Source organism: Tachysurus vachellii, chromosome 11, assembly GCF_030014155.1.
Source record: "Tachysurus vachellii isolate PV-2020 chromosome 11, HZAU_Pvac_v1, whole genome shotgun sequence".
Classification (NCBI taxonomy): domain Eukaryota; kingdom Metazoa; phylum Chordata; class Actinopteri; order Siluriformes; family Bagridae; genus Tachysurus; species Tachysurus vachellii.
In genome coordinates, this window is record NC_083470.1 from 6,603,089 (window position 1) to 6,626,546 (window position 23,458).

The 23,458-nt window shown below is 38.5% G+C and overlaps 2 protein-coding genes across 4 annotated transcripts in view; one reads left to right on the forward strand and one right to left on the reverse strand.

The window, feature by feature from the left end:
* Positions 1 to 1,383: 1,383 nt before the first annotated feature.
* On the reverse strand, positions 1,384 to 15,782 carry fxn (frataxin). 2 transcript variants are annotated; one of them, XM_060882192.1, is made up of 6 exons: positions 15,594 to 15,782; positions 12,130 to 12,207; positions 11,663 to 11,748; positions 11,080 to 11,200; positions 3,536 to 3,633; positions 1,384 to 2,493 (listed from the first exon to the last, which is right to left on the reverse strand). In XM_060882192.1, the coding sequence occupies exons 1-6, from the start codon at positions 15,717 to 15,719 to the stop codon at positions 2,355 to 2,357; spliced, it is 648 nt and encodes a 215-aa protein (XP_060738175.1). In that variant the 5' UTR covers positions 15,720 to 15,782; the 3' UTR covers positions 1,384 to 2,354. The 2 variants fall into 2 exon arrangements, with proteins under 2 accessions (XP_060738175.1, XP_060738176.1); XM_060882193.1 differs by having other exon boundaries at positions 12,130 to 12,204; positions 15,594 to 15,781.
* Positions 15,783 to 16,724: 942 nt separating this feature from the next.
* Positions 16,725 to 23,458, forward strand: part of pip5k1bb (phosphatidylinositol-4-phosphate 5-kinase, type I, beta b) — a 41,089-nt gene continuing 34,355 nt past the window's right edge. The window contains exon 1 of one of the 2 annotated variants that reach the window (XM_060881058.1): positions 16,725 to 16,961. The gene's annotated coding sequence lies outside the window, so the exon portion shown is untranslated. The remainder of the gene's footprint in view (positions 16,962 to 23,458) is intronic. The other variant, XM_060881059.1, reaches the window with a different exon arrangement.

Genomic DNA, 23,458 nt, shown 5'->3' on the forward strand with positions numbered 1-23,458 from the left:
GTGGATTGACTAATAAGGATACAAACCGTTCCCATGGAAACCTGAGCTATTTCTGGCCTGGTGCTACAAGTGCCTTGACAGATTTGCATAGCCCTGTTTGTTCAAAAGGAGGTCAATAAACGCTGTCTGGATTTCATCTGAGTCTTACCTGCGGGTGTTCAAGTCATGAATAAAGAAACAACATTCTGACATAAAACACAAGCTCCAAATTGTTATTAGCTGATCAAGCAAAAGAAATTGTTAAGTCAGGATCGAAAGACTTTGTAGGGTGCTAGAACAGGAACAGAATTAATGATGGGATGGTGAGAGGAAACGCAACGTGGAGTCTTTCCCAAGAACAGCTTGTGTTTTATTACTTTAAGACCACAGCAATTATTACTAGAACATTTTTACTATTAATTGTAGAACACATTGTACTTTCTTTTTGTTTATAGCTATATCTAAATTTCTGGATTTTCCACAAAACAATCTAGTTCCTCTTATCGCTTACATTTTATAGCTATAGCAGAATCAAGAATTTTGAGCTTTTCATTACCATTCAATTGGATTGTTAATCACACTTCCCCTGAATAACATATCTAGAAAGATAGAAAGATATAAGCACTCAGAGATGAAGGGAAGAGTGTTCACATGTCAAAGTCTGGGATATATTAGACGGTAAGTGAACAGTCGTTTCTTTGTAGTAAACATATTGACTGTGGGAGAAACAGCAGGTGTGAAGACCTGAGTGACTTTGACAACAGCTAAATCATTATGGCCAGACGACTGGGTCAGAGTTTCTCCGAAACCAACAGTGGTCTGTGGAGGAACAAACCACAAACCAAACATGACAGGCTGCTAGGTGCCCAAGGCTCATCTAAGCACAAGGCTACTGATGGATGCCTGGGTCAACGAGTCCTTGTTTCTTTAAGATCACATAGAAAGGCAGGTATGCGTGTGGCATATACTTGGTGTGTGGTACCAGGATGCACTGTGTGAAAAAGACAAGCTGTGGAAAGATTGTGATGATCTGGTGAGAAACCCAGGGTCCAGGCATTCTGACATATACAAACTACCTAAACATAATAACACACTCTTTCAGCAGGACAATGCACACGGCACACGCCTTTCAGGAACATGTTGTTAGAGTTCAAGGTGGTGCCCTGGCCCCCAAATTCCCCAAAAACTGTTTGAGGATCTGTGTGATGTGCTGGAACAAAAAAATCTGATCCACAGCAGCTCTACCTTTCAGCTTACAGGATTTAAAGGATCTGCTGCAGGAGTCTTGGTGCCAGATACTAAAAGGCACCTTCAGAGTTTTTGTGGAGTCAGTGTCTCTGTGGATAGGAGCTGTTTTGGCAGAACATGGACAACATATTAAGCAGTAAAATGACACTAGAGAAATGAATAAGACTAGAATTTATTTATCATAAGCAGATATTCATCAACAACACTGTTCAAACCAACAAAAACTGCAGGTAATATTAAAAAACAAAAAAAACATTTAAAAGATGAGGATGATGTCGAGTGTAACATGGACACATTTTGACTAGCAAATGCCTAGAATTTATTAGCTGATTGAAGAAGTGATACTTTAATTACAGGCCTTTAATTAAAAAAAAACTTAAATACATACCGCACTAATACCTAAATGTACAACACTACATACTGAACAAACACTGAACAAGCATCTCAGAGTCAGAAGAGTCAGCTCTGATCAGTGGTCCTTCAGCTTTTTCAAACAATCCCCTCCCTCTTCTCCTCTCCAGTCTCCGATCCACTGCCTGTAGTCTAGCTGTGTCCAGATCTCTAAATTACTGATATTGATTTAAAAGCCCCAAATGACAAAAAGTGCCCTCTCGTCTCTTTCATTGTTAAACGCATTCAAAAGTGACCTTTTTTAATCTGAGTGTGATCCAACCAGATTGGCTGGCAGGAACTGTGAGAGCCCTTTCGCCCTGCGCCGTAATGACTGAGTGGAGTTTTGAATAGAAAGCGGTGCTTAAACAGGCTAATAGCTACAATAGGACCATTACAGATTGAATCCATGTGCTACTATGAACTGCAATTTGGCCTCGGTGGTTAAATGAAGACAGGTGTAATAAATGCACTTTAAGGGCTGATCTGTGCTGCTAGATGCTCCAGACACCCATGTCAAGAGTAGAGTTTTGTATTCAAACAAAATAGTAGGTAAATGTTCATGGCATTAAGCAAAAGGGGGAAATCTTTCTTCAGAAGATGTTACATTATGAGAGTCAACAAAATATTTCTGATCCCAAGGAAGCACAATGGTAAATGTCACATCTGTCTATGTGTCATTTTTGTTCCTGATGTTCAGTCACCTTTCTGGTGGTTTCTTCATCCTTTAGTCGTCGTCAGGAATGTAGGAGATGCGACAGGTCCATATTTGAATGAAAGATGGCAGAAAACTCTTTAGAGAGCAGTTCATGCAAGGTTATGCCATCGTGGTTGTAGACCCAGTGCTCTCCTGTCCAATCATAACGTTTTGGCCCACTGCAAAACAAAACAAAACAAAAAAAAAAAATCATGCAGTCATCACAAGTCTAAATATGCCCAAACTATTTTTTGCACTATTGCACTTAATCCATACTGAGTATTGGTATTAAGACCAGGATTGGCTTGAATGATATGTATGATTAATCTTTAAGTGTTCAATGATGAAGGCTGAGATGAAGTTAATGGGCCCATACTCAGACCTCTGAAATTTTCCTACTTCCCCTTTAATATGTTCCAGCTTCAACACCAAGAAAAGAATGACCTGTTTAAAGTAATGGGGAAAAAAAAAACACTGAAGAAAAATGACTGTTCCATAAAAATGATCAGTGACTGAGTAGCGTAGCGCAACCTGATGTGAAGCAGTTAATATTACACATGTTCCAATACCGGCATGTTCTGAGGTGTTTTATTCCTCTTATACCACTGTGATCACTACTAATTACTTATTACAGAACAACACATTTTGACGTTTTATCCATGTATAATTACATGTGGTAGCCTAGTGGTTAAGGTGTTGGGCTACCAATCGTAAGGTTGTGAGTTCGATTCCTACGTCCACCAAGCTGCGACTGCTGGGCCCCTGAGCAAGGCCCTTAACCCTCAATTGCTCAGTTGTATAAAAATGAGATAAAATGTAAGTCGCTCTGGATAAGGGTGTCTACATGTTTACATTACATTTATATCATTTTGCAATGTTGTGGAATGTCCAAGAAGAAAGTTAGTTTCTGTTATCACTTGAAGCTAAAATGAAAAAAATGTGGCTTGTGTTGCTGAGAAAGTCATTAATGCTGGAAAAAGAAAATACAATTTCGAAAATAAAAGTAATCTCCTGCCGAAACCTTCACAACATTGATCATTCCACGTTTCTAATTACATATTCTAAGGTTAGTTATATCTCTGGGGTGGTGGTGTTACTATAGACACAATAACGTGTCAGATAAAGGACATAAACATACAGTATAATGCAGAGGATCATATCAGGATTTTTTTTTCAGAAAAGCTTTTCACAGAAAAGAAAAAAGAAAAAGAAGATGCTTGCCTTATAGGAGAGGAGAGCCAAAGCTGTTTGTTAGGCGTCTGTTTATTGATGACGTAAGTGCCATGGTCACCTCCGACTTTCACAGTCAGGACACCACTCTGAGGAAAGCAGAAAAATGAACATTTGGTTTACTTCCATAAAAGCCTCACTTTAAAGGAATACTTCATGTCTGTATGTTAGCACTGAGTCAAACGTGCTGATGAAAGCATTTCCATATTAGATAAAGCTCCTGCTTTTCAGTTATTATTATCAACTCTGGGCTAAATTCTTTCATATGCTTTAAGTTTCTTATGTTCCAGGGTTTTTTTTTTAGAAAGCTTCACAGGAAGGTTCACATGGCATCAGGACTGGGAATCAAAAATGTATTAAAAAAAAATTCAAAAAAAAAAAACGATATCAGTGCTAGATATGATATGACATGATATGAAGCTCGGGTTCAGGCGTGCAGAGGTTCAAAACACAGAACCAACAAAATTCATAAGAAAATATAGATGACAGGTTTAAAGAAAAATATTCATAATACTGATAGTGGAACTAAAGTGATATAGCCAAGGTAAAGGAACTGTCAGGGCCAGAACTCACACTTCATGCTGATATTTTTACCTCTGTCATAATGTTAGGGTTCATATTTAATTAAAGAAGCAAAAAAAGTCAACCCCACTTTGGGTTTAAATCCCAAATACAAATATAGACGTGGATTTTTAAAGCACTAACCAGATACATATACAGACGGATACCTGGACTAAGAAGAAAAGCTTCCACAATCACAGTACTACATATATAATCAATATTCCTTTACAAAACACAATACAAGAAGACAACCTCTATTACATCTCTTTTAAAGTCACTGCTTGTGTGCCTTCAGGCCTTCTCTCCAAACCCTGGCCAATCTTGTGGCATGAATTATTTTATGGATTCCTGATGAACACATTTCTGTTACACACCTGTGGAGAGACTTAATTAGAAGAGTTTTCTTTGGGAAAATGACATTTATTTGTCTCCTCAAATTCAGAGGTGATTAGTCTGATCTCAGAGTAAGTCTTCTCTTCTTCTCTTTAAAAGTGTTTTTAGTGGTTAGCATGTTTGCCTCGGACCTATGGGGTTGATGGTTCAACAGGGAGTTGCCTCTGCCGTGTGTGTAAATTCTGAATGCTTTGGGGGTTTCCTTTGGGTCCTACAGTTTCCTCTCCAGTCCAAACACGTCTGACTGGCTCTCAAAATTGTCCACACTGTACAAGTGTGTGTGTGTGTGTGGGTGTGTGTGAGTGAGTGATTGTGCCCTTCAGATGCCCCTACCTCATTCAACAAGTCCCCTGGGATTGACCCTATGTGGGTAAGCAGTACAGAAAACGGATGGATGGATGGTTGTTATTCTGCTGCCACTTGGACAAAGAGAAAGAGAGCTGCTGAAACAGGAACGCACTTTAACAATGGCTTAGACAGCAGCTGTCAGATCATATGTCTTAAGAACTGACAGAATTATCAAGTCATCCTCCTACATGCGACATGGTGCGAGGCAATAGAGGATCTAGCACCTTTGTTATTGCATGGAACATTTATGCGCTATATAGAGAACAGCAGTATGTGCTGGTTATGACGGGGTGTTGGGGGAAGTGAGTGTAGAATCTCACTCCTCCACAGGGGAGCTGACAGGAGACTCTCCCTCTCTGACATTTATCTGCAGGAGAAGGAGGGAGGACAGAGGGTGTGAACGACCAATCAACCTGCCAGCATGCCCTGCGCCCATCACACTTCCACCAGCCGCTAAAATAAACCAAGGTACAAGCTAAAGTGTTTTAGAGTACACCTAGTCACACAGCTTGTCTAGCTTGCTTCATATCTCCCCGGCAGGCCTTGCTGTAGATCCACTGGGTGGAATAAATCTCACTCTGCTCCTGACACTCAAGGTATCCCTCAAGGTTCAGCTCTTGGTCTGCTTCAATTCATCATCTTAGGCAAATCTGGAAATGTGGGCTAATTTTTTGCACTCATGGAGATGACTTTCATCTCCATGGCAATATTGCATTCATCCGCATATCGTTGACAGCATGTGTGCATGAACTCAAATTATACATTTTATGACATCTATTCTTTTCAAGGGAAAGAATCTGACTTCTATTTTAAGTCTGTCTTAAAGTTCTGCAATAAGACCCATAGACCTGCAATAGACCCAACAAATTTATTGTATTTTTTATAGGCAAAATTCCATTTTATTTCTATAGTGCTTTTAACAAATGTCACAAAGCAGCTTTACAGAAAAACTCCCTGAGACGATATAAGCAGGGGCGGTTCTAGGATTTCACCTTTAGGGGGGTTTTAGCCCTCAGTGAGAATATAAAACAAGAAAATTTTTATATTATATGACTACATAGTAAGCCAAAAGTTATGGTATTATTTAAAATGGCAAAAGTGGACACCAAATCTTTATGCATGATGTAATGATGCCAGTCTTGAATCAGATCAGTTCATGTATGTGTGCATTCTCTACAAACAGTGTGTCCAATGAATGCAGTCATTAATATAAAAATATTCACAAGACAAAGACCAAATCAATAAATGTTATTTTTATTTAGTATTGAATGGATTGTTTGCATTAATATTTTGTTTGTGCTACAACTCTGGTAATAAGAATAGTGAAATTTCACTGCTTTTGGTTGCCGTCTTTGCGGCTTTCCGCCGATTAACGTTATAGATAAACGCCTCCAGCTCTGACTGCGCGTGCACGCTGCGCGTTCCTGTGCTTCTCCGTTCAAATAAAGCAGACAGCTGATGACGCACTTTTGAAAGACTACAACGCACGTGCGTAAAAGCAAAGTAAAAAAATCCGCTCTTGGATCAAACTGATAAATAATTTTCTTTCCCATCGACGACATGTCCTGCATTTCAACGCAATTTTTTTGTTTATTTTTGAAAGAAAAAATTATACTTATAGTTTTAAGGTGGCTGAGATCACAGACAGGGGGGCTGAAGCCACCCTAAAAAAAGGGCTAGAACTGCCCCTGGATATAAGGAAGAAATCTTGAGATGAAGCAGACACAAAAGAAAACTTCAAAAAGTGTAATTAACCAGTAATTTCCCAACCAGGAAAGTTTCACTGACAGAGATTTGAGTGAAAGAAAAATTGTTTGTGGTAATTACTGTCCTACAACATTCATAGCAATTGTTGCCCGAAGGCATTGGAGCAAAACTGCAGTCCAATGCCATCCTAAGTGGTCTCACCCACAGAAATCGTACCTGATGCCATCAGGATTCAGCAGGGGAGAGTTCTGACTGCTGTGCAGAATTATTTTTATTGGCTTCATTTTCATTTGAACCAAAATAGGCTTTTTTGTAGCACTAAAAAGAAAGAAGCTTCTCATTCATTAAGTAAGGAATAAATCTCTTGGGGCCACGCAACACCAGGGTGGCGTGAAGTGTTAACAACCTGAAGTGTTTAATTCCACTTATACCACAGCAACCATGATAACTTTTGTTTTATTAATGGGTCAAGTCAAGAAGCTTTATGACTGCCATATTAAGCTTTTTAGCTCTTAAGGGTTAATGTTGCTGAACGTCCACAAGTTCCTGTCATCGCTTACATTACGCTGTAGCAGCAACTAAACAGAGTTCCTTCAACTCAGTAGTCTCTCATTCCCTACCGTGTCTGAAACCATACTGACTAATATAACATGCAGATGTACGACTTTGATTATGTAGATGATCCATCATACGGGCCCACACGAATGAGCTGTTGCTATAGCAACGTGATCACGTCCGAACAAGTGCGTTAATATGAAACTGATTTGCTTTGCAGTGTGAATTAGTCAGAGCTGCTGTTATAGCAAATTAATCAGACTTTCTGACCAATTAGATTCAAGAATTCCACAGTGCTGTATTGTAAACACTTAGAATTTATTCTATAAATATAAATAATGTTATTCTCAAATCTGTAAGAGTTATTAATATGTTATGAATATTAATAAATAATGTAGATTAAACAGGGACATGAGGAAAAGGGGGCTTTTTTAAAGGGTCATGGAAAAGTTGATCAGTCCTCCTGTCAGTCAGGAGATGGCGCTCACACACACTATATGGCGGGTCGTGTGCTTGACGTGACACTGGAAATGTCCTGACATCACATTAACGCAAAGCAGAGACGAGGACAAGTCAACTTATGAACCAGAAAACAGCACAGAAATGAAAATCTTCTTGATCAAGATTTTTGGCCTCAAACTGTACGAGCAGCAATGTGAAGTCAGGAAATAATTCACAACGTGTTGCTGCAGAGACCTAAAGACAGCCACTTTGTAAATGTTGTGTGAGATAAGACTGAAAATGAGATTTATATAAGACAAGACTGAAGCTCCAACTAGATGCAACAAGCAGGTTTAAAATCATTTTACCCAGGAATGGAAAATAACATCTGTACTGTGGTTATTTACTGAGCTGCCTCTACTAAGAAATCTGACTTGGTGCATTCTTTAACGCCGTCCCTTCATAAATCCTGCAAGAGACATGCATTACCTCAGACCAGCTAGCAGAAACATTCTGTTGGTGATAAACCTTCTCTTAAAAGGGTCACTTGCGAGCCAGCACCCTCCCTCTCTCTCATACAGTACACACACACCTTTCTCTCTCTCTCTCACATACGCTTTATCTCCCTCTCTCTCTCTCACACACACACACACACACACACACACACACACACACACACACACACTCTCTCTCTCACACACACACACGCTCTCTCTCTCTCTCTCTCACACACTTTCTCACACACACATATACACATGCTTTCTCTCTCTCTCTCTCTCTCTCTCTCTCACACACACACACATTTCTCTCTCTCTCTCTCTCTCTCACACACACACACACACACACACACACTCTCTCTCTCTCTCTCTCTCTCTCTCTCTCTCTCTCTCACACACACACACACACACTCGCTCTCTCTCTCTCTCTCTCACACACACGTCTTTATGATCACAATAACCAGATTCCAAACCATACACCCAAGGCTGTATTTGTCAATTCAATGTAATTAAAAATAGCAAATACTGAAGTATAAAACCTAAACTGGCAACCCAGTTCAAACCGATCCATCATGATTAATCTAATTTCTAATTCTCATACTTTAGGGTGTCACATTTAACCTTTAAAATTTAAAACCCATTAATTTTTCAGACTCCAACATATATGCTTTTAATGCCTATATTGTTTTTATGTTTTTTAGTGACTTTCCCCATTCATGGCCTGCATCATCAGCTCTCATCTCAGTATTCTGTTAATAGGTCAAAAAAGTTGGGTTTTTCCTCAAATGCCCTGGAATCTGACCTGATTTTAAACACCACCTGCTGAGAAGCTCGGACATGGATCAAGAATCCATAATGAGTAAAGTGGAACGGATGTCTGTACTGTACAACCAACGCCATCATGGGCATGAATTCATATACAAGAAAACTGCAGAATGAAATGTGTGTGTTCTGTGTTGTGATCATCCCGGAAAAACCTGGACACACCATCCCAGTAATTCTTTTGAATAAACTGTCAGTGTCAAGGTTAGGAACGGGCGACATGACAAAAATATCAATATTGTTGTATCATAACAAAACTCCATAATATTGTATTTAATTAATTTAAAAAAAAAAAAAAGGTATTTTAAGTCTGTAGCCTAGTGAACCAGATATCATGCATTCAATGACAGAGACTTAAGCACTTTTGTACGTCACTCTGGACAAGGGCATCTGCCAAATGCTAAATGTAAAATCTCAAAGCAAAAATTAACAATTATTTAGATTTTTTTTTTATTTTAAATATTCAGTACAAAATTAACACCCACTTAGCTGCTTCCAATCAGAGCATTAATTAATAAAAAATAATTATATACATATGTGTGTATATACACACATTTATACATATAATATATTATATATATATATATATATATATATATATATATATATATATATATATATATAGATATATATATAAATATATAAATAAAAGTTCTAAACGTGACACTGCCTTTGAGCAAGTCCCATGAAGCTGCACTTCCTTTCATGTATGAAAAGTGTGATCAAGATAAGAAAAGAGAAAAGAAAATGACATGATGCTGATCACCAAAAGACCAGGGACTTAGAATTAGATTTCTGCATCAACAGCGGCCCCTTGTGGACATTGAGATATAATGTTGTATCATAACAAAGCTCCATAATATTGTATTTTAATGACTACAAAAATAATTGGTCTCAGATATATCATGATGATGATGGCTCATCGGTTGAAGCACAATCCTAGCAAAACTGAACTGCTGATCATCCAAGGTGGCGATCTAATCTCCCCTTAAGTCACAGCTCGCAACCTTGGGGTATCCATGGACAATCAACTGTCCTTTTCCTCGCATGTTGCTAATGTGACACGCTCATGTCAGGTCCTTCTCTACAACATCAGAAGGAACTGGCCATTTTTGTCCACACAGGCTGCTCAGGTAATTAAGTCTCTTGTCATCTCAAGACTGGATTACTGCAACACACTGCTGGCAGTTCTACCTATGAACGCTGTTCGTCTCATGCAACTGCTGCTATAATACTGTGTTCATTCCAGTATTTCTGCACACACAATATTGATTGAACATACAGTATTTACACCGTCAGCGTTTGTTCTATGTAGCTCCATGGTCCAGGAGAAACAGTGTCTCATTTTACTGTGTGCTGCAACAGTATATGGTTAAAATGACAATAAAAGCTTCTCATCTTGTCTTCTGCAAATGATCCAAAATGCAGCTGCACGGTTTGTTTTCAAACTGCCTAATTTCTCGCATAGCATCCCGCTGCTGTGATCCCTCCACTAGCTTCTGGTAGATTCAGATCATGCATCAGATTCAAAACACTGATGCTGGCCTACAAAGCCAAAAATAGACCAGCTCCCTCTTACCTCAAAGCCCTCATCACTCCTCATCACTGCACCTCACTCCCTCAGATCTACCAGCACTGCTTGACTGGTTCCACCATCTCTCAGGGTAAGAGCTAAGTATACTACAAGACTCTTTTCTGTTCTGGCACCAAGGTGGTGGAATGAACTTCCCCTACGTTTGAAGACCTACTTACTCATGAAACACTCCAACCAGCACTTTCTTCCTTGTTTGTTGTATGTGTTAAAAAAAAGGTATCTTAAGTCTGTAAGCCTAGTGAACCAGATATCATGCATTCAATGATAGAGACTTAAGCACTTTTGTACATTGCTCATACAATAATACAAAGTGTATTATGGCTGACTGAGGTTGCCAGATGAGAGCCTGCAGCTGAAGATCTAAACGTGACACTGCCCTTGAGCAAGTCCCAAAGGAAGTACACCATGAAGCTGCACTTCCTTTCATGTATGAAAAGTGTGATCAAGATAAGAAAAGAGAAAAAAAATATGACATGCTGCTGATCACCAAAAGACCAGGGATCTGCATCAACAGCGGCCCCTTGTGGACATTTAGAAAAACTGCATCATGTATTCATGGGTTGAAGGGCAGAAGTTTTTGCTTCTTTGTATACAAGTATTTAATTTTGTTTACTCACAGAAAACACCACATCATAGTCAGGCGCAGTGCATCTCTGATCAGTGAGATCCTCAAAAAATTCGGCTAGTGCATCCAGCGTCTCCTCAGCCAGCTTCTCATAGACGGCTTCGGTCATCTCTCTGCCACAGACAGAGTGGGGAAACAAAAACATTAAATATTACCTATTTACTTGTCATCTATTATTTCTGTAAACCATTACAAAAAAATTAAACCATTATTATTCTTGTTAGGTCCGAGGTGGGGAAAAATTTAATACCCCATCAACATGGAACAATTTACAGACTAACTTTGAGTACAGTCATGTTGGAAGATGTTTCTGTAATAGTAGATTTTATAGAACTACGTATTTATTTTTTATGTAGTATTTCTTCTTCTTGTGTCTTTACATTTTCTTGTATCTATTGCTCCCTTCTTGGCCAGGACACTTGCAAAAGAGTGAGTTTGTCTCAGTGAGTTTATCCTGGTTAAATAAAGATTTTTGTAATATGAGAAGACTTTATATCATTTGTTTTATGTATATATAATTTCAGTTGTATTTACAGATTTAATTAACAGGGATTAAAGACCATGCACTGATTTACTTTGACTGAAGTGTGTTTCCTTCTGCAAGGGGAATGGTCAAGTAAAGTCCTCTTCTTTGTATGTTTCCATGTGCAACATCCGTCCACTGAAATAAGAGATGGTATGCATTTCAAATTGTACTAACAAATAAGCTCCCACATGATCATCCATTCAGACTAATAAGTTTTATAAAACAGTTATTAGTATCTATAATAATTAAGGAAAACTAAAGTAAATTACATTAACTCAGGCACTCTGTACACTATCACTATACCACTGTAGCACAGGATGGAGACAGCTACAATAAAGCCAGACTCGCTTTTCATCAGAAACTTTGGAGAGCTAAGATTGTATTCATATATAGTATTTATTTAATATTTACATTTACATTTAAATTGACAGCATTTGGCAGATGCCCTTATCCAGAGTGACGTACAAAAGCACTTAAGTCTCTACAGCTTCATTAATACATGAAAGTGACTCTTACAGCTCTGGTGGCCCAGGAACCAGCTGGATTACACTCTGGTCTTGCTGAGTTAGTGCTAGAAAATCCAAATCTTGCCTGCTTAAAAAAAAGCAAAACAGGTTAGTTTCATGAAGTCTCACCCTTCCGACCCCTCTCGCCCCTCTCGCCATCTGGTAGAAAGTTCCAGAGCATCCACGCTACCACCACCAGACTTCACAACAATCGAAACTTTTTCAATAAATATCCAGTATACATAACACAATCATCCCTTTATGATGCTGCTATTAGACACATACTGTATTATCACAAGGCTCTCGAGCATTTAGCAATACATATTGCACTAGCTTTAACTCACAAGACTAATTCTGCTGTCCTGTGAATTTATTGCTCTGTCATGTGTACTTATTGTTATTTGCTCTCAGTCGCACACTTGTGTATCCTCACTTTACGTAGTCCTCTGTGAGCTGTGGTGTTGTATTGTTCTGGAGAAACGACATTTAGTTTAGATGTAGAAAATCTCTGTCAGTTAGCTAATGAGGATAAGCTTGGGCTATTTCATCAGTTCCACCTGCATTTTATCTAAAATGTCCAATTTATTTGGAACATCCATGTGGACTCTCTTTCTTTTTGTTTACTGTCTGTGTGTTTGGTTACCCTACTGTGATAACATACACCAGAGAAGAACTGCTTAACATTGGGCAGTTCTCTCCAGACACTTTTTCACCAGTTTGTACAGAGCTATCGGGTAAAATAAAATAGGCGGAATCTGCTTTTACATTAACTTTGGTGCTCAGATGTCACAGTGCTGAATAAATACTGCAGCCCAAACTTGGAATCACTGTTCATGAACTGTAAACCCTTTTATTCACTGCAGTAATTCTCCTCATTCGTTCAGATCGGAGTTTACATCCCACCGCAGGTCAACGTGTGTGATGCACTGCAAAACCTAACAAACCAAATATCTGGCTTGGAGCAAAAAAAAAATCTGGATTCTTTTATTATCATCCTTGGAGACTTTTACAGAGAAAAACTAACACTTGAACTTCCAAAATACAGGCAGCATATTAACTGTCCCACAAGAGAGAAAAATACACTGGATTGCGGCCTGCAATTCTTAAGGCCGCATATTGCTGTATACCCGGGCAGCATTGGGGAATTCCAATAACTGCTTGATTCATCTTATTCCAACATACAGGCAGAAACTAAAATCTGCTAAGCCTGTAGTCAAAATGAGAAGTGAAGAGATGGACCAGTGAGGCAAAGCAGGAACTACAAGACTGTTTTGACTGCGCTGATTGGAGTATCTTTGAGGCTGGAACTGACAGCCTGGATAAACTCACTGACACTGAGACATCTTACATAAGTTTTTGTGAAGACGTGTGTGCCAACCAAAACCTTCTACAAATTCAGTATCAACAAGCCATAGTTCACAGCCAAACTGAAAAAACTTTAACATGCCAAGGAAGATGCCTACAGAGGGGAGGACAAAGCCCTGTATAAGCAGGCCAGGAACCTACTGACAAGAGAGATCAAAATAGCCAAAATAAGCTACTCTGAAAACAACAATCCTGCATCAGCGTGGAAAGGCCTGCAAAACTTAGAAAGCTCCTGGCCAAGACGGTGTCTCCCGCTCCTGTCTCAAAGCATGTGCTGGCCAACTGGCTCCTATCTTCACCCATATCTTCAACAGATCACTGGAGCTGTGTGAAGTCCCCTCCTGCTTTAAACTCTCCACAATCATCCCGGTCCCCAAGAAACCCTCCATCACTGGACTGAATGACTACAGGTCTGTCGCTCTGACATTTGTCGTCATGAAGACCTTTGAACAGCTGGTATTGGCCCACCTAAGGACTGTAACAGAACAGATGCTGGATCCCCTACAGTTTGCCTACCGAGAAAACAGATCAGTGGACGACACAGTCAACATTGGTCTGCACTACATTCTGCAATACCTGTACTGCCCAGGGACATATGCCCGGCTTCTGTTTGTCGAATTCAGTTCAGCTTTTAATACAATAATTCCGGAATTTCTCCGCTCCAAACTCCTAAAGCTCACTATACCCCCTTCCATCTGTCAGTGGATCACCAGCTTCCTGACAGGCAGGAAACAACCTCCAGTATTCGGACATTTTTACCTCCAGTATTCGGACATTCAGCACTGGTGCACCTCAGGGATGTGTCCTCTCCCGACTGCTATTCTCCCTCTATACCAATGACTGAACTTCAAGTAACCCAATAGTTCAACTCCTGAAAATTGTAGATGATAATACGCTCATCGGTCTCATCCAAGATGGCGACGAGTCTGCATACCAGCAGGAGGTGAAGCGGGCTGGTGCTATGGTGCAGTCAGAACAGCCTAGAGCGAAACACCCTCAAAACTGTGGAGATGATAGTGGACTTTAGGAAACAACCCTCAACACTACTCCTCCTCACAATAGGAGTATAGTGAGCTACAGTCTGTAGAGTCCTTCAAATTCCTGGGCACTACCATTTCCCAAGACCTGAAATGGGAGGCAACATAAACTCCATCATCAAAAAGGCCAAGCATAGGATGTACTTTCTACACCAATTACGGAAGTACGGTTTGCCACAGGAGCTGTTGATGCTGTTCTACACTGCAGTCATTGAATCTGTCCTGCGCACATCCATCATCATCTGGTTTGGAGCAGCAACAAAACAGGAGAGGAACAGACTGCAACGCACAGTAAAAACAGCAGAAAAAATAATTGTTGCCCCCCTGCCCACTCCCCAGGTGGTACTGATCTTTGTTTACCAAAACTGCCAGACACAGGAACAGTTTCTTTCCCCAGGCCCCTTATCACCCTGATTAACAACTCACCATAATTATATTCCCTGCTTCATATCTATAAGTAATGCATTATCAGAACTGTCAGTCATCACATCATCCATAGATGTTACACACACTACTGCTGCTGTATATTGTACAAAAGCATAATATTACACAATACTGTTATTTACACTACAGTGCACTTCTCACACTTTATGTACATAACTGATCAGTTATATTCTGTATTCATATTTAATACTCATAACGTTTATTGTATCACATCTGCATTGTCTTGTATAATCTGTATTATCTTGTCTTGTATAGTATAATGTTATTTATGTCTGTACTTCTGAGAGTCACTCAGCTGGAACCAAATTCCGCGTGTGTGTGTGTGTGTGTGTGTGTGTGTGTGTGTGTGTGTGTGTGTGTGAACACAATTGGCAAATAAACCTGATTCTGATTCTGATTCATTTGTGTTTCCTATTTTCACAATACACCTTTTTTCAGAACAGGGAAAGATGTTCACTGTTGAACAGGAATCTTTTCCTCTTCTGTAGCTTGATATTTCAGCATCACGAGCTGACTGAATGACTGATGTTCCACATATCTGACATGTTTTAGTCTCGCGCACTGAATCTGAAGACAGCAGCGCCTCGTGCGCACAGAATCTAACAATCACCTTTACTTCTTAACTCACCTTTACTTCGTCTGTCCTCACTGCAGAGGCGATTAAAGATGATTTGGACACACGTTGAGGACATCTCCACCCGCTCTTTAGGAAAGACAGACACAAGCTGTAAGGTTTATTTGTTAACCTTGACATATTCTAATATGTAGACCTGCACATGTGCGCGCGCAGAGTCTGTCGCGTCGAAACCAGAAAAACCGGAAACAGCTGTCAGTCGAGCGGCCTACAAAATAAGAGTCTTCAAAATAAATAAATAAATAAAAATCACACACACACACACACACACACACACACACACACACACATACATACACACACACATTTATATATATATGTATATATATATATATATATATATATATATATATATATATATATATATATATATATATATATATATATACGTATATATATACATAAATATATATATATACGTATATATATATATATATATATATATATATATATATATATATATATATACATATATATATATATATATATATGTATAAATGATTAATTTATTCAGTATAATTACATGATATCTAAATAACAGTGCCCTGCGGTAGTTCGGATAAGCGGTAGAAAATGAATGAATGAATGAAATGAATAAATAACAGTCACTTAAATTATAATAGTCACATCAATGCAATACAGTCAAATGCCAAACCAAACAATCACGTATTCATTGAAAGAGAGTAGAAAGGCTGTGTCAAAATAAAAAATGTTGAAATATGTTTTTGCCCATAATTTCTACCATGTCACATGGTTTTGAACTGCAGTCCTGGGCAGCTGTTGTGCTACACATTTATCTGTGCTTCTAACTCATCAGCTCGTCTAAACCCGGTCCTTAGTTAAATATCAAATCCTTTGTGAGCTGGATCAGGTTTGTGGTGGACAAAATGATATGTTTATAGTTAGACTGACTGACTGACTGACTGTCTAGACCAGTCTCAACACAGGACTGGACTTCACCTCTGTACCTAACGATGTACTGCGCATGCTCAGAAACATAGCTGCGCAACTGCACGGACTTTTCAGCCGCTGTCTCCAGCAGAGGGCGCTCTGAGTTTACTGCGCTGGACGTCTGCAGCGTCAATGAACATGCAAGAACTTGGAAAGCGGCTCTCGGGACTGTGGTTTGTGCAGCGGCAGTACACACAGGAGGCGGTGTATTTAGGGCTTGTGCACTCCCTCTGAAACGCACATCTCACTACCACACATCTCACCACAGACTGGAGAAGAAACCAATCTTCTGCTGCTCACAGGAGGGAAACAAACACGCACTGGACCAGCTGTAGATTTCTGTGGATTATCAATCAGTCGTGTATGAGGGTCTGACTGCGACATAATCTCAACAACACACTCAATATACAAGTAAGAATCTGACGCTTGGTTTATTTTACCGGCTCGTTGTGCGAGTTCTAACACACACCTGTCCAAGGTGAAGACTGGAAGTGATGCTGGAAATTCTGTAGTTACAGAAAATGTGTCGCATTTTTTTTTTATTTCTACTGAAGAGCAAGATTTCAGTAGGACTTCATATGTGTATATGTTGATATTATTAATATACACGCACGTATTAGTAATAATTATATAATATACATATTGCGTATTGAAATATACTACTACTAATAAGAACAATAATAATAATTACAATAATAATAAATATGTATGGTGTGTGAGGTTGGAATCACTTTTTCTATTTTTATTAATACTGAATAAATATTTTTGACTGTTCTAATTTTTTTTTTCAAGTAAAATATATCTGCATCTAGTAGATGAAAAAAGTTAAGCAAAGTACATAAAATTTCCCGAAAAACAGGGAATTTTTGGACAAATTTGCATCTGTCCAAAAATTTCTGGAAAAACAAGAAATTTCGGAATAAATTTGAATCTGTCCAGAAATTTCCGGAAAAACAAGAAATTTCTGGATCAATTTGAATCTGTCCAGAAATTTCCGGAAAAACAAGAAATTTCTGGATACATTTTAATCTGTCCGAAAATTTCCAGAAAAACAAGAAATTTCTGGATAAATTTGAATCTGTTAAAAAATTTCCAGAAAAACAAGACATCTTTGGACAAATTTGCATCTGTCCAAACAAAGTACTTCTGTGGCTTTAGATGGTGAAACCCTACAGATGTTCATCCTCCACTTTTATTAACAGTACACTGGTGTGTGAGTGAACGCAGTGTACAGCTTCAGATGTCAGCAACGACAACCACAGAAAAAGTTTGCTTGACAAGCAAATGAAACGTTTGTGCGCTACGGCTTACCCTTAACTACATCTGCTTTGATTTTTATCCTAAACTCCTTAGGTCCTGAATAGCAAACGTACGTAACACGGTTATACATGGTGACTATATGGTGATTATTTAATATTAGTAAAAAGTATAAGAAGAGGTTATTTAATGGGGCACAATGGTCAGTTGCCATGGAAACACATCCATACTGTAATGCTGCTCAGAAGTTTTAGGTCATGAAAAGTATAAACACAAAATAAGTCTAGGTAGTAGTAAGAACTATTTAATAATAGTAGCAGCTATCTAGTATGGAAGTATGAATAGACGTTATTATGTAATGGGCGCAAGGGTTGGTTGCCATGGAAACATACACAGTCAGGTGCCAGTCAGCATTTTTCTTCGTGTTCGGTCCAAACACTTACCTGACACTGGTAATAAAGAATAACGATGACCTGGCATTTCGGAAGTGAGGATAAAGAGGGACAAGATTACGAAGTGAAATAATAATGTGAACTGGTTTGGAAAAGATTTTGATAAATATGAAAGAAACAAATACCAAAAAATAATGTCTCCTTGATGGTACCACCCCAGTGACAAGAAAAATTAAAGTTTCATACCTTTATTACTGAGAGTGAACGTAGTCTGAATATTCACATGTTAGTTCAGTTTGTTGAATGTTAACACTAACATCTTTGCTATTTATTGAAGCTTTTAATGACTGAAACATTATTTAAACCATTATTACAACTCGTGAGTTACTGAGATTTAAATTAAACCCATTCAATAAGAAGTGAGCAGTCCTAACATTTTAAAAACTATAAGAACTTAATAATATGTAATAATAATAATAATAATAATAATAATAATAATAATAATAATGTGGCTGGGATTTTCAGAAATTGAACTAAATTATTAAATCAAGTCAAGTTAAATCAAGTTTGAATGAATTGATTTGATCACCTCTGGTCATGCTTCATAGACCCCTGGGACACCCTGGATCTCATTTATTTAGAAACGGTTTGTTCGAGAACTGGGTAAAAAAAGTCTGCTCTGGAGCTTAAAAGACAGAAGTTATACTCGTTATCACATCTAGGCTCTAGATTATACTCAAGTGTTTTTTGTTTTTCGTCAAGGTCACAGAACAATTCACTTATATTTTTATATTGTCCCGTGTTTATCATCCACATCATGTTGCAGAAGCTTCTTTGGTGACACGTGACCCCTGATGTGAGACTGCATCGTTGCACTAGCTTTGTACCAGGGGGTTTGCTTTGATCTCATCACTGTTGCACACAATTAGAGGAAGAGGATCTGTTTGAGTGAGTCCTGAGCATTCTTCATGTGTTTATGCTCAGGTTTGTTTGATTCCCCTCAACAATGCTTAGGAGTAATTCATCTCGCTGTGACTCTGCAAGGCTGTTTATTCTCTGAGTGCATTAGGCTACCATCTGTGACAATTTCCCAGAAGCAGGAGCCATCTTCAAAAGCTGTTCAGGGAAAAGTGCTTTTAAGTGTAAAGACAAAAAATAGTGTATGATGAAGCAGTGTCCTGAGAGCAAACTGAATGCTGACTCACACTTTTGTAAAAAGTGAGTTTGAACTTGACCTTCTCGAGGTCGTTAAGGCAGATGGAGAGTGTTTGGCACACTTGCTATGAAAACACATGATCTAAACACAGTATCAAATCAAATTCCTCTGACATTTTTGGCCTTCAGAATTCTCTTTAAGGAAGCACAGAAAATAAATGTGTGCAGAATCAGCAACACCTGTGTGTCCAGCACATTTCTGTTACAGTGTGAGATTCCTTTATTGTCTTTATATTGCAACACACACACACATGTATGCAGTCATGCACTTATGCACACACATGAGTGTACACACATATGCATACACACACATGCACTCATGTACTCACACATGCACACACACACACACACGTATGCACTCATGCACTTACTCAAACATACATGAGTATGTAACACACATGCACTCATACTCACACACACACACACACAAACTCACTCACACACACGTATGCACTCATACACACACACACGTATGCACTCATGCACTTATTCACGCATACATGAGTGTACTGACGCGCCCACACACACACAGACACACACATACACACACACACACATACATCAAAATGTATAAAAGAAAGCAGCTTCAGGGTGAAATACGGTGCTGGAAGATTATCATCACTTTATCTTATCGCCACAATGAGTACTGCATTACAGATGTTCTGCATGAGATACAGATGTACACATTCTTTGGAGAATTAATGGAAAGCTCTAAAAAGATAAAATATCTGACCTAAACCAAACCCAGAATTTTTTAGTCAGTCCAGCGCTCTCACTTTCTCATCTGCTTCCAAAGAATCAAATTTCATGCTAATTTTATCATCAACACTATCACACTTATCATCTCCTAGACTGCTAACTAGCTGAGCCGGTTCTCTGCTGTAACTCGGTACGAGTGTGTTGCTTAGCTGCACTGCATTCTGAATCTTTCAGTCCAATGTTTGCTGTCTTCACTACTCTATCGGATTTCCCCTTACTCAGATATTGAACGTCAGTGGAAAACGGTGAGTTGAGAAAAGACGAAATTGCTTAGAAGCTAACTGTGAAACAGCCTTAAAAATATCTTAACCCATCTTATCAGTAGGCTGGCCTTCTAATTGAGATAACGTTACGTAGAATTGTAGTGGTTGAAAATAACGCATGTGAACTTGGCACATTTCATAGAGCAGAAATAAGTAATTATAAAGTAATTCTCAAATCCCTGAGTGTCTGCCTTCATATGAGCCACTGTGTAGTGTGACATGTCAAAGAAACTTAATGCTGAACATGAACACAACAAAAAAGGCACAAATTCCATTTTTTCCTCTGATAAAAAGTTAAGTTAAGATTTAAGAGTTAGACCTTTCTGATAAAATACAAAACAAAAAAATTGCAGTTTTCACTTCCTCATAAAATTTAAAAAATGGGTGGAGGCCACATTTCATGCAAATCCAGTGTTTGCTCTGTTGGTCTAATACGAATGGCTTAAAGTAAAGTGGAAAGTGCTTGGATGTTCCAGTGAACACAAATTTTCATCCCTGTTCACTATATTTCTATACGTTATTATATGCATATGAGAAATGTCTGCTTTAGAGAATGGCGTACGTCTGCAGAATGGGCTGCCGAGGTGTCGTGTTCACATTGTGAGCTATTAGCTTAGTAGATTAGTATAAACCCTAGACAATGAGTTGAGTTTGGTAGGACGGGTTTGTGACACTTTATACAAAGCCTAGATCACAAGCTTCACCGATACATTTGCAGCTTCTTGACTCCTTCGGTAAACTCATGAGTGAACGAGCTGAACGCCTTTGGTATGTCTGCTAATGAGTAGCAGTTAGAAAAGGTGTGTGACAAGTCACAACTTAGGTAGGATCTTTTATGGGTTTCTGGCTTGTGCCACGTAACCATGGAGCCAAAGGTTAGTGTGGCTTTTTGACTTGGAAAGCGATAAATGCAAATCTTTCCAAGCATCAAACAGCACCAGACGGCCATCTTAAACAGCCACTCCTATCTGAGTGCCATATATAGATACAGTAGGCTTAATTCTGTGTTTAAATATAAATATTTTTATATTCATACGCTGGCTAATGTATTAGTGTCATAAGTTTCACCTAAGTAATACATTGCTAGTCCAAAGCTTACAGAAAACATTTTTGTAATAACTTTGAAGAGGAAATACTTTTCTGCAAGATTTACACAACAAAAGAAAGGGAAGTTGTGTGAATTCATTTAATCTGCTTTACTTAGCTTTGTTCCTCTTCCTGGTTGAGCTCCACCTTTAACTGAGGGTGGTTTGAAGCACACAGCAACACGGTGACATTCCTTCATTAGGCGTAAGTCAAAATAATGCAGTCAAATTATTGCTGTCAAAGCAATTTTCCTAAAAGTCATTCCATAAGTAACAGGAAATTATCTCTCGACAATCAGTGGGGTTTTTTTTAGACACATAATTAGTTGGGGTTTCCTCATGGTTTGATCTGAACAAACTGGAATAACCTTTCTCAAAATCAGAATTCTTTCCTACAGCAGACACAGACTCAGATTCCAAACTGGTCTCTTTCCGGTATTTGACAGTCCAGATTAATGAACCTGTAGCTACAGATTCCCCTCATGGTTCGACCTTCTTGTGTGTTCTGAGATGCTTTTCTGCACACCACATTTGTAAAGAGTTGTTATTTGACCTACCATAGCCTTCCTGTTAGCCCGAGCCAGTCTGGTCATTCTCTTCTGACCTCTCCTGTAAACAAGGCATTTCTGCTGCAGAACTTCTTCTCACTGAAAGCTTTTTGTTTTTCTCACCATTCTGTGTAAATCCTGCAGACTGTTATGTATGAAAATCACAGGGGATCTCAAGAAATACCAGTTTGACACATCCACGGCCGAGGTCAATGAGATCACTTTTTTCCGCATTCTGGTCTGTGATCTTAACATTAACTGGAGCTCTTGATCTGTATCTGCGTGAGGTTTTTCATTGTGCTGCTGCCACACAAATGTTTAATTTTTCCACTCCTTTTTTTCATGTGAAATTATCATTGCAGATCTGAAATAAAAAAACATTTCTGGTTTTCATACATTGTGTTACTATCTTAGAAAAAAACATATACAATATGTTTTTATACTCTAAAAATATTTCACTCATTGCCATTTTTTGTTCATCCCTGATGCACCTTGTTTTAATTATTTTTTATTTTTAAGCTGTTGCGTCATTTGTGGTGAAGACATGCCACATGTTTTATTAGATTTGACTATTGGATAGACTTATTTGTATCCTCACGGGTCAGGGTGCTTTGTCCAGTGTCTCCTCCTCATTCACTGGATCAGCACCATAATGAAATTTACCAGCATGTGAGTTTCATTTGACGCATGTTATATAACATTTAAAGCACTTGGCTTTATGTATACTGTAGATACAGATTGGGTGTTGGTTTCATTTGTTTAATCTTTACAGATAAATATCTTTTCCTGGATTTTCCCATGAAGTTAAATATGGTAAGTGTTTTCTTACCATTTGTTTCTAAATGTAAAAGTGTTGTACCACTGTCTTCTAGAGGTTTCTCCTTATAGACTATATATACTTAGAAATATATGCTCTGAGGGATTTGTACAGCCATTTATGGTTAGAAGTGTTCATTTCTGCTGTTTACTCCGTCTTAAGTTTTCTGGGTGTCTGTCAGCCCGTTTCGTTCTGCCATATGTTCCTTGGGGAAGTATTATTTTTTGTTGTTAGGATTTCCAGCCAGCTGTTTGTTATTGTAGATTGATGTGTTGTCTCAGGTTTGGAATAAACCAAGAAGAGTTAAATTAACACACCAACCTTTTACTCATGCTAAACCAATGTGTCTAACACTTTCAAATTTTCATTTGGAACAACTTCATTTGTATGACAGTTTCTGTAGATTAATGTTATAGATTAGAGGCCAGGTTAGAGTTCATCATTTTACTATGTCAGCTGTGAAATATTAAACAAAACTGAACAGGAGTCTATTTGCAGTGTGTCTGCTTATACAAAAAAAAGTGCTTGATGACATAAATCCATCATCATAATATATTACTCCATAAGTTTAA